Source organism: Pecten maximus, chromosome 19 (assembly GCF_902652985.1).
Source record: "Pecten maximus chromosome 19, xPecMax1.1, whole genome shotgun sequence".
Lineage (NCBI taxonomy): Eukaryota > Metazoa > Mollusca > Bivalvia > Pectinida > Pectinidae > Pecten > Pecten maximus.
Window position 1 is genome coordinate 11,764,151 of NC_047033.1, and position 12,942 is coordinate 11,777,092.

Sequence of the window (12,942 nt, forward strand, 5' to 3'; positions counted from 1 at the left end):
GCTTGATTGGCATAAAACAATATTTGAATAGATTAAGACTTGGGAATGGCTGGAATCTCAATGGGGTAAACGAAGATATTTTACCGATATTTTTAATAGGAAAGTTTAGTAGATATTTTCAAACAGGACTGTGTAGCAAATTTCAATAACTGTAGTAAAGCTCAGCTTAAAAGATATGTTGGAACTGCATTTTGTTTACAAACCTTTAAAAGGAAGTCGATAGTTAATACTTGAAGGAGATTGCCAGAATTAGACTGTCATCTCGTTAACTTTACAATTAGATATCAAAATTCGTGATCATAGCAGAAATAGAATATACACCTTGTGTGATTTTGAAGATAGAGAAGACAAATTTCATTTTATTCTTAAATGCTCACATTTCGATAAGCTAGTATAATTACTAACGACGGGTAATAAAAGGGGAAAAGCAAATCCAAGAACTCGAGCTGGTAAAATACAGACCGCAACTGGGGAGGATACATTTGTGGGTATGGGTGACAGGGTCACACAAGGGAGGGGGTCCCCACTAGCGATGTGCTACCTGCCCACATGTATATACTCGGGGTACTCTCATACTTTGAACCTCTAGTATAGTTATACTGGTGTATGATGTTGTATCGGTATATTTTGCTACGTGCACATAATTTATACAAAAAATTTACATTATATAAGTATTTAAATATTTTTTTATCAAAACTATAGTACTGTATACATCAGGCATAGTATAGTTTACACATCTTGTAGATACCCTTACACCATCTTCACTAACATTTATACTTGTTGTTGAAATTCTTAGTCTGAAATGTGTGTTTAAGTGGTTATCTAAAGATACAAGAATAGTCTAGGTGCAATTATGATAGTTTATGTACTTAGAGAGTAATTCTTAGTCTGAAAAGTAACGTCTCGATTCGCGACTTTGTCGCGCGCGAGACAAAAAAACAAAAAAAAAACAAAAAGGAAACAAAAAAGGCGACTGATTGATTAGGCATCAAAGAAGGGAGAGGTAAAGATTAAATATGATGAGGGTAACTTAATGATACATACGTGTATTATGCTTTCGAATCACCAATACGTAAAATCACAAAAGAAATCAACAGTAGGATATTAATTAAAAATGAAGACGGATCTAATGAACCATTTCACAGAAAACTCCTTTCAGTTTGAGCTTCACATAACAAATTATGACGTGTAGGTTTTTAGTAGTACGTCATCAACCAAGCTGCAGACTTCATATACACGTATCAACTAAAATAAAACTTTCTATATAATTTAGAATCGTGTTCAACTTAGCCTAGCTTAGAAAACATGCGGTAATATTGCAATCTTTTCCCATATAATAAAACTCTTCAAAATAATATAATTGGGCAAAAATGACACATGAGCCTTTTGTAAATATTACCAGTTGTTTGGTATCCATTGTAAAGGTAAACGGCACACAGTTAGTTTCTTGATTGTTTAATTACTTTTTAAACAATATCATTTCTGAAGGGGGTTCTCAAGAGAGACTGTCAACACACGAAATAGCACTAACTGTAAGTGAATTTGTCACGTGTTGGTCTGAAGTGCTGTGAACGTTCATCAGATGGCGATAGAACTTTCGCTTATAAAAAGCCTCAAATTCTCAGGTGTCATCATTCTCTGACCAACATTGTCCAGAAGACCGACTGACAATATGAAGATAATCGTATTGGTGTGTTTGTTGTCCTTTGTGGGTAAGTTGAACTTTTAACTCATTTAACTTTATCAAAATATTATTTCAAGAGAGATCGTCCAGTACATATTATGTATGCAAATTTGGTACAAGAACTTTTTTCTGTCTGATTGATATTCCCACAGAAAAAAAAGAAGTAATTGTATCTTTGTGACATCCACGTCATTACCATTGCAATCTCGTGGATACGGTACAAACAAATAACTCCAATCATCTGATGCTATTTGGTATTAGACAATAGATTCTCGGAACTGGCTAGTTGCATAGAAGGTACTCACAATATACAGTTGTATCTTTACACCTTTAACGATCGAAATTCGTTTTTCAAAGATGATCCAAAATTTATATATATTCGAGACATGTCTCTTTATAACACGCCTCTCTCGCGGAAAGGTGTAAGCGGACCAAATTGGTGGAAGAAAAGGATACCCATTTTCTTAATAGCAACGGTGTTCGTCTCATCATATCCTCTAAGAAATGCTATCGTTTGATTATTTTAATGTAAAAGACAGACATTTGCCATAAGATATTGTTTCATAACAAGCTCGTTTGTTATGAGTGATTTTCTTCATTAATTTACAGTTTAAAGCTGGAGTTTGGTGCGTTTCCTTTTGTGGGTATTTCCTAATGTTGATCTATAGCAGTCAGTGACTCAAAGTTTTGTTTAATGGTTATTACAACAATGCAAAAGTCAAAGCAAAGCATCTGTTATGAGCTCCTGAACATCGTCCCGTTCTTATTTTGAAGCGGATCGGGTATATGAGAGTACTTAATGGATTATTCAGGATCTTACTTTTGCGATTTTATCTAAACCCACTAGAGAACTACCCTGTACATGTACAAAGATACAATTGTACTCTCTTTTTATTAAATGAAAAACTGCTTTTCAATTTTGGAAAATAAGAATTAATCAATTAATGAAATCTGGTCTGTGAGAAAGGGATATTTTAATTATATAATTATAATACATTTGTAATTGACTGTGCTTGTCGTTGTAGCTGGTGAATTGGAATTTGTCCACCCCAATGCTCACTTGATCGAGGAAGCACATGTGAGTTATGTTGTTTTTATTGTTTATCATGTCATGAACGGCACAATTGGTACGTTTGACATGTAACTGCTTCTTTAGAGTAAACAAATAAGTCATGTTTTGATTCGTGCAATATTAACACTGGTTCAAAATGGTGCACGATATAAGCATCTACAAATGCAGCAGAGCTGAAACTAATTATACAGTTTTTGTTGTTCATCTAGGTCTCAATAGCGATGTTAAAGAGCTACTAAGCAGTAAATCCGATCAAAACAGTGACATTTTACAGGCCTTATGTTCCTACTGTGATGCAAACTAATAGAAATAACTTGATGAACATTTAGTATATATCATGGCAAACAGTGATACTTGCTGTTGACATTTTATTTGTTAAGCTGTTTGTAAATTTTAGCAAAACATACAAAAAAATGCATGTTTCAAGGGGACATAGTTAGCTCTTTTGTACCGTGTATATTGCACGAAATAACCATGTCGTTTTGCTTACAAGTGTCTAAAGCACAAAATTGGAGCATTGGTTTGACCAGATTTGACTTTATAATATGTATAAACACGGTTTTTATTTTGATCGTGAAATGCAAATGGCAGTCGTGAACAATATCACACAAATATGGCATATAAGGAAGTGTTTCAAACATCAAAATTGTGCAAAATAATTGTTTATACGTACATAAAGTAAAATCCCGTCAAACAATGCTCCTATCCTGTGCTATAGACATTCGTGACCATAACAGCGAATTATTCCATGCTACATCTTACAAACAATTACGTGACTATTTATGTAAACATTTTTAGATATTTATTCGTGTTTGAAATTTAACATTATTTTGCTATATATAGATTACCCTTAACGGCTAGGGAGAGACAAAGGGAACTCAAAATAGGGCAAATTCGAATTGTACTACCTTATATATTCAACACATTACTATTACGACAGGATATTCAAATCTTCACCTTGGGATCAAACATACATTGTGTTAATGATTACATGTATAACATAGTAACACTAATGCAATCAAATCAAGTTTAACTTTAACTTAATTATTTCACTGCGAAATATGCTTAACTAAGATAACCGCTAAAATGAGCCCATTTACAATAATGGAAAATTTAAAATAGATGTTTGAGACCAGAAATGTATAAACTTGGTCATTTTCAGGCTGCCTTGCTGTCAGGAAAGAGTTCTAGGATAATCAATGGCGATGACGTCCAAATTGACAACTACCCCTGGCAAGCTTCTCTCCAGTTTGGCTCTAGCCACATATGTGGCGCTGCCGTCGTGTCGTCTAAAGTAGCTATCACTGCTGCACATTGCCTCAACCCTAATGCACAACCTAAGTAGGTATTTCATACTTATATATTCCCATCACTTAAATAGGTCATGTTGTAAACCTGGTCTTATTATGCTCCCAAAAAGGTCTTTACTGCGTACTGTAAATGTGTGAAATAACTTACCATAAATTGCAGTGTGTGCTAATTATTTTAATTGTTTCAAAAATAAACTGGATAATCACTGGTAAAACGTTGATTTATTTTACGTTTTCAAGGCTAGTTTATAAACTGTAGCGTCGTGACATTCAAAAATTATTATTATAACAACTACCATGTACTGAGTCTGATGTAGAGGATACAGAATACTGTACCAGAAATTTATCATGTATTCTACCATGTTTGCTATGCAACGCCAGTTTTGATTGGTTTAAAACCATGTATTATTTTCCAATAATACACGCTCGTGCCAATAATACACGCTCGTGAGTCACGGCTGTTACACTTTTATATATCTAAAATTCACCCGTTTCATAAAAGGTTACTATAGCCGAGTGGGCTAATGGGTTAGTCTTTCAACACATTCTTATCTCGACGCGAGTTCGAATCCTACGTAGGCCCCCCTCTTTTTTACTTTTTTTTTTTTTTTTTAATTTTCAAAATCAATGCCATATGATAGATGCTTTTGATCGTAGTACTGTATTGCCTGTATATTTCATCAAAAAATAATGCAATACTCAAGAAATAAATTACAAGGTTTTCACGGGGTTTCTTTGCTGTTTTTATTTTAGAAAGAGGTCGATCTCAGAACTAAACAGTACATGGTAGAATAGAAATAATCAACTTTGACTCGTGTATTGTTGCAGGATATACAACTCGGACTCGGATATTTTGCAATTTTAATTAATAACTCAGGCCTGCGGCCTTCGTTATTAATTTAATTGCAAAATATCCTCGTCCTCGTTGTTTATCCTGCAACAATACACGAATCATCGTTAATTATTTCTTAAATAAGATCATAAATTATCATCAAAGAGATGTCCGTAGAGGCACCTTCGAAATGCACATCGTATCAACCCTAACGCACTACAATGTATCACATACTAAGATCCCCTATCCCTATCTAGCGTTTTAGCCTATAAAGACCGTCACTTTATTTAAACAGAAAAAAAGTAGTTGGACAAGACTTTCAATGTTTGACCCAGGGCTCGAATGATTCCCTTGACAAACCTACCTACAGCTGTTAACACGGTGTCCATGTATGTTTTGTTAAAAGATATTGTTTCTTTGTTTACTGGGTTATCGCCCCGTGAACAAAAAGGGTCATTATGAAGCGATGTCTCATTGTAGTAGTTGGTGATAACCTCACCTGACAACATACTTAAGGCCCATTGCATGTCATCCAGAGCAATTTAGCGTAAAATGTCTTGCTCAATGTCACAACTACGACAACACGGACCGGTCCCGAGGCTACGTGGTCAAAGTTAACCAAGCAAACATAAATTAGTCGCACAAAATCCAAAAAATTAGTAAGGAAACCGATTTACAATTTTTGTTTTTATTAAAAATAGAAAATGTCAGTAATGCCCCCGCCCCTATGCAGCAATGCGGCCCATGCAGAATGGGTCAAAGATGACCTTTGAACCGTCACGTTTGACCCTATAACTTTGGCCGATAACTACCAAAATATGACCTGATACTAATATTTAGGGAGGACAGGACAAGCATTGGTACCACTATAAACCCCGCACCTTATCAATTGGTGAGGGTATAACAATATTTTCTCTTTTTTTTTTTCACGATATCATCTTTTATTAAAAATTTTTTTAGCGCATATAATATCCGAGTTGGATCGACCCTCTATTCTGGCAGCCAAGGGACTGTCATTCCAGTAGACAATTTTATAATAGTAAGTATCGTTTTAAAAATAGAATTTATCATATATCCTAGTTCATGGCGAACAGTGGCTACTGCACAGCGGACGAAAAGGCCAGATGACCTTCTAATTAGTTGCAGTAGCAATCACTGATGTCATCTTTTTTAAAGCCATACTCCGCACAAGTTTTTAGTTTCGTTATTCTTTTAATAAATTTCTGTAATAACATACATTTCTATGATAAGATACCTTTCTATGATAAGAATTATTTCTATAATAAGATATTTTCAGATATATTTCTATAATTAGATATATTTCTATAATTTGATATATTTCAATAATTAGATATATTTCTATAATTTGATATAATTCTATAATTTGATATATTTCTATAATTTGATATACACACATTATAATGACAACGGACGCAGCAATCGACCTTGTCCCAAAATTAAAATTGGCAGTGCTCAGCTGAAGTAGTAACTTAATTGAAAACGGGACATAACTCAAAGGTTTCCTCACAGAGGCGAACGCTATATTAAAGGCCAAATTCAGAATTAACAACGCCCATGTAATTTTGGGTATATACATGTACCTGAATGGATATGGCGGTAATACCAAACACATCCTACACAATGTCTGGTGGGTATAGTAGGTCGAAGAAGAACATGTCGAATTAACAAAAATTGAAAACTGGGTAGCTACAAATGTACATCGTGTTGACTGTTTCGTTGACAGCATGAAGCTTACGATGGGAACACTGGCGGATTTCCCAACGATATAGCAATCCTCCTGTTTAGCGAAGACATAACAGGCACAAACAAGGCTACAGCTGTTCCCATACCCACCGACGACAGCACATTCGCTGGTAGCAAGTGTCAAATCACCGGATGGGGCATTACAGAAAGCGGTGGTATGTGTTCACATTGGCTTTTATTATCAATTCTACTTTTTTGATACAATTATATACAATGAATCAAATCTGCTGCGTATAACAGATTGCTCATTGCTTGTGTCAAACTTCACGTTAATCACTTTGCTGGCCCGAAAGCGCTCGATCAATTTACTGTGGGAGGAAGGATGAGTACCCGGGGAAAACTGAATGGGAACCAAAAGGTTTTCTTAAATCTTCGTAATCGATGGACTATATTGCTATTTATAAAACAGAGGTCATTGAACATGCTACATAGAAATTCAAAAATAGTGATACGCCATGCATACATGTATATTTATGACGTTATCCTATTTTATCGTTAGTGAAAAACTGCAAAAAAGGAGAATCTACAAACTTACTTTTTTGTATATGCCATTTTCACGCAATTAGAACACACCGGTTCATTTTCACAATAATTCCATTCTGTGTTGCAGGTATATCAGATGTCTTGCAGAAGGCAGACACAACCGTTTTGACTAGGTCTGTTTGCAGATCGAAATGGGGCAATTCAATACTTAGTTCCCATGTGTGTGTATTCAACGAAGATAATGGTGCATGCAATGTAAGTAAATCTAGGGATATAACAGTATTAACAAAACAAACAATTCTAACGAAAAAAAAAAAAACAAACAACCACAATAAATGGGACACATCGCACTATTGAATATTGGTACATGATTGGCATAGACTTATACCGTATGCACCAAGCTTCAAACAAAACCGGAAACACAAAAATACGAAAACAACATAACTTGGCATGGAGAGTTAAGGACATTGAGACAATACTAGGAGAATAAGACCAGGTACTTCAGGGGTTAAGCGTCTTCTGCTTCATTGACACTCTCCATGGAGTTAAATAACTCCCCAAAAAAGAGTATGACTTCATATCGCACCGGGAAATAGAATATTTCCAATTGAAATTACCAATTCGAACATAAAACTTTCCAATGGTCATCATAAACCTGCATTTCTCTTATCGAAACTTTTGCGTCAGTTGTCGACATCTGTCACCGAAATCATGATAATGGCTATTTAAGCATTGAACTGCTTTCATTTGGAAGTTATGGGCTGATGAATGCCAACGGGACAAATGCATATTTAATGAAGCACGCTAGCGCTTCATGTTCAATTTGCCTTTGTCCAGTTGACATTCATCAGCCCATAACTTCCAAATGAAAGCAGTTCAATGGTTATATTTACATTTGACAACGAATTTGAAAGACTATATCAAGGAATTTTACTCTGATAACGAATGAACAAATTATTATCGTCAAAGACGGACAGCCTCTTCAACAGCCATCTTTCGTTATCGCCGACGTGACAATTATGACGTCATTATAATAATGACGTCATAATAAAGACTCGAAGTTATTGACTCATAACTTCCAAGTGAGCTTGGTAAAGTTATATAGTGGGGCTGCAGTGTAAATGTAAATATATGTCTTTGAATATCGAATCCACTGGGATAGTTTAACGCCGCAGGTAAGGCAAGTGGGGATGTTACTCTCTAGAAATGGAAAGTTATCTATAGGTTAATTGAAACCACCACGTTTCTCATACAGTGTAGTTGTAAGCTTTCCCTGTTGGTTATATTGTAAGTAAAGATCGAGGTAAGCCGCTGATGCTCATGATGCTATTAAGTTCATTCCAAAATAGTTTATTAAGATTGATGAGGTAAGTTGCTGAAGTTAATGAGCCGTGTGTCCTTGAATTCAGCTATATGTGATACGTCAGATCAACATGGCCAGGTTTGTGATTTAAGATATAACACATCGTCGATATAGTATAGGTAAAATTGAAGGACTTACAAGGTCTCAATTACCTTTTCCTTATACGCCCTTCAATATAATTTTAGTAATTATCATCTGAAGTATATTTAGACAAATGCCCTTAAGCGGTACATGAAAATATGTACATATGCATAAATGTAGGCTCAGACTGATATGTGGGTGTCATATACATGTAACTGTCTGATTATATAATATACGTTTGAATTTGATCTAAAGAGTCGTGACATGGATTATATAAATCCTTGTTTGTTCTGTAGTATATATAAGGGTTGCACCCGGCACATGAGACATAGTTGGACACAGAGAGATACTTAGGAGCCAAGGGCGGCTGGTTCCCGAGTCTGTTTTCAGGTCAAAGGGCCGGAATGACCCACTCCCTCACACCACCACATCTCATCATGTACATTTATAACATTTTGTAAATATAATGTATATATAAATTATACATGCAAACAGATATGAAAAAGGAAGTCTTTATCCTTTATGGAATTCGAACGTATCAATTAAACAAATAGAAAGAGTAAGAATACTGCACATGAATGAGAAATAAGTCGGCAGAGAGAAGGGTACATTTTGTTCAGGCAAAGTTAAACGTACTGATAGAAGAAACCTTTATGGAGCGTATATTCAAGATTAATCATCAAAATATATTTGGAGTCTCGCTTCATCAGTAAATAAGGTCCCATTATGACTTGTCCTTGAAATCTGCTATTATTAGTAATAAGAAGTTTGGATAAAAGCTTAGTTGAACAACTACTCGAGCCAGCATATAAATGCTTATAAGGTTTCTTATGAGGTTTAGCAATCCAATATAAATGAGGCAGAACACCAACCTTCAAACTAACATTATTTTAAAAGATTTCAATACCAATGAATAATAAGTCAGTATTTTGTCTTTAGAAAAACCTAACATTGCGTAGGTAGGGTAACCATGATATCATCGATATACATGTACCTTGTTTAATTCGTTTTTAGTTTTTAGAAGTAAACTTATTTCTTTTTCAAGGGTGACAGCGGCGGTCCTCTGACATGTTCCGGGACACTTGTTGGCGTGACATCTTGGGGCATAAACGGATGTGACACTGGGTATTACCCCAGTGTGTACACACGGATAAGCAGCTACAGAGAATTGGATTAATGAGTACATACAGTAAATGACCCAAGCAACCAGCGAATCGACTTCGGTGTCAGATCTCAGCGGTTGTGAATAAATATTGATAAACTTGACAATTATGTTTTATTTTCATCAATTACATATACATTCCTGACATTCCTTCATTCGAACAGCAGATATGAGATGCACAATAATTCATCAAATTTATACATAAAAGATCCTCACATTGATTAATAGAATCTTTCCCTACCTTGAGGGTGTGACAGAGAAATCTCAACCTGAGGGGGAGATTCTTGAATGTCCAACCCGAGGCTTGCCGAGGGTTTGGACATTCAAGAATCTCCCCCGAAGGTTGAGATTTCTTTGTTACACCCTCAAGGTAGGGAATGATTATTTTTCTCCCACCTCTTTTCTTTATGTGTTTTCCCATCGGCGATCTCCGTCTGTTTGTAAACAAGTACACATGTCAAAAAAACCGCGGGAAATATGCACACATTTCCATTCATCCATTTCACGTGGGGTGACGTCACTCACTCATCACTGTCCGTAAAATCACACGAGGTCGCTTTGAAATCGACTTTGTGTTGTCATTATGGGTGTGGAAATGGATGTTAAATGTTCCCCCACTGATTGTGGATCCATAAAACACCGATCTTGTGACATCGGACGGAGTTGGGCACAAGGAAATGGTGTTGTGCGATCTTTTTACTTGTGACAGTTGAACAATTTTGTCGCGGTCGGTGCAGGTAGGCGCACTTGTGCTCTCAGTTTCAGTTGCAGGCCTACAGTTGGGGGATTCATTTGTCTTTGAAAGAATGGCAGACATTTTTTGTTTTTGGAAACTGTTCAGTTGTCTGTAGTTGTTTATAGACTGGGGATTTTTGTATTATTGTGTACACAATTTGTTTGTTGACGTAGCAGACGACGTAATGTAAACAAAAAAAGTACTTCCGGTAGTACTTCCGGTGAAGAAAGTGAGCGCGTGCAATCTGTCACACCCTAGGGTATGACAGATTGCACGCGCTAAAAAAAGACAGAGAAATCTTGTACACTCAAAACGGGAGACAAATCAGTGAAAGGTGGGAGAAATATGTGTCTAACTGTGCTGGAATAAATCCAATTGTTGTACAGAAACAGCGTTCATTAAAGCTTAATTTTGTTTTATGCTTAATGACAGATATCGCTATTGTAGAGAAAACTGGTTTATGATATCACCGAATTATCTAGAAGACTAATGAAATGATCCCACGACCAAACAATGCAATGAAGTGAGTGCACCTCCAGCTTACGTATGTGCAGAGCGAGTTTTAACCAAGGGAGATAACTCTCCCAATTTTCACTACACTATTACACAATGGAATATAAGCCTATCCAAAGCTTTAACGAGGGAAGATTTTTTTTTACTCTACAACAAGACTTCTACAGAAAGTCATACATATAGCACGTTACGCATTGTACACGCTTCCCCATTGCATGATCCATCATAGACGACTTTGGGGTGTTTTTAAACGGATTTCACCTTGATAATAAATTATAATAACCTTCATAGCTCCTGCTAGAAAAGTTTGGCTTGATTTAGTATTTCAAAAGTCCAATCAACAGCTATGACAATTTAAGGACGGCCTCTGCTATGTACAAACTTCATGCGTGCGGTAAGTGTCTGTGTGATTTTGGAGGCTGTGGTAGGCTCGTATTGCCCTCTTATGATAGCGCGATGATGTAGGCTCACTGAAGTATAAGACCGAAGACATCCTGTAGCACACCCCACCCAGTCACATTATGCTGGCAACAGTAGTAACTAGGGTGTTAAACGATATCAAATTTCATCTTCATCACAACTGTCATTACAAGTCTAACATGTCAAGCATTTTAAAGGTGGAGATAAAGGAAAGATGGAGGAGGCGAATATCTCAAATTTAGTCTTATGTTATTAATCATGCCATTAGAACAGCTTCGAAAGAAATAACTTCAACAATATCAAATTCCTACAGCGTATGAGCATTAAATTTGGTCAGCTATAATAATGGAAAATATTCCCTTCGCAAAGATATTTTCACTTAAAGACTTGCGAAGAAAAAAATACAATGCATATTCCTTCAGTAAAGTACACTATATGTACTTACATTGTAAATATCTGTAATTAGTGAGGAAAGTTATGAATAATACTTGGCGAATAAAAATAACATTTCATTTATTATGCTGAGGCCTGAGGTCAGGTCTGCCGCTAGTAGCTTACTCACTGTGTCATATAAACAATATAATAATGACTGGAAACCCGATTAGCTGGTGCTATTTTTGGCAAATAAACATGTGTTTCCTCCAGTAAGTAAAATCCATTACCATAAAATGAGTCTATATCATGACAGTATACAACATAATAATGATTATGTCACCAGTAAATCCGGAAACTTCAAAGTCAAACATCAATAGAGTGAGGAACTTGATTTCTTTGATACTCATGACAGACACCGCTTTTGTAGTGAAAACTGGTGTATAATACGAGATGAGTTATGGATCATCTTCTCATTGGTTGATATGCTTGTGTGTGATCTTTACAATAATGTACACCAATTAAATTGCCCCCATACAATTAAACACCGTTCTTCATAGAACTTATTCTGAATGACGTCAAAGAATCAATCTTCGATGAACAATGAATATAAATACCATGTTCAAGAACGGTTATATTGGTTTTATCGTAAACGTGATATCACGCTCAGTTAACCATAGGAAATGTTAATGATGTTTAGCTGCATTAAAAACTGACATATATTATACTTACTACTTATTGAGGTATGAACTCAAAATCAATGTTACCCTAAGAAGATGTTTGCTACTGACTCAGCTACAGTAGATTGCTTTTTATTCACTAAATCGTCTGTTTTGAGACCCAGGAAATACTGACAATACATTTATATCCAAAAGCAGAGCTGTGATGGAAACTAGAGTTATTTCTTGGGGAAGAGGCACTATGTCGCTCTTGTATGTCTAAATTAATATTTCTATCGGTAGAGCACCCAACATGTAGACTTAGCCGAGGCTTTGTAAAATACGTACCTGCTACTTTCGAATGGTCAATACCATTATCTAATTGTAATGGTTTCTTTCTTTTTCCGAACTTCATCCGCAGACTTGACTGGTCAGACGAATTTTTCAGCTCCTTTGTCAGTAAATGCCGTAGTGCTGTGTCCGTTGTCCGT

At 35.8% G+C, this 12,942-nt stretch overlaps 1 protein-coding gene across 1 annotated transcript; it reads left to right on the forward strand.

The window, feature by feature from the left end:
- The first annotated feature begins 1,624 nt into the window (after window positions 1-1,624).
- Window positions 1,625-9,858, forward strand: LOC117317876 (trypsin beta-like). The gene is made up of 7 exons (XM_033872843.1): window positions 1,625-1,712; window positions 2,710-2,762; window positions 3,919-4,097; window positions 5,859-5,937; window positions 6,643-6,817; window positions 7,273-7,400; window positions 9,635-9,858. The coding sequence occupies exons 1-7, from the start codon at window positions 1,673-1,675 to the stop codon at window positions 9,764-9,766; spliced, it is 786 nt and encodes a 261-aa protein (XP_033728734.1). The 5' UTR covers window positions 1,625-1,672; the 3' UTR covers window positions 9,767-9,858.
- The last annotated feature ends 3,084 nt before the right edge of the window (window positions 9,859-12,942 follow it).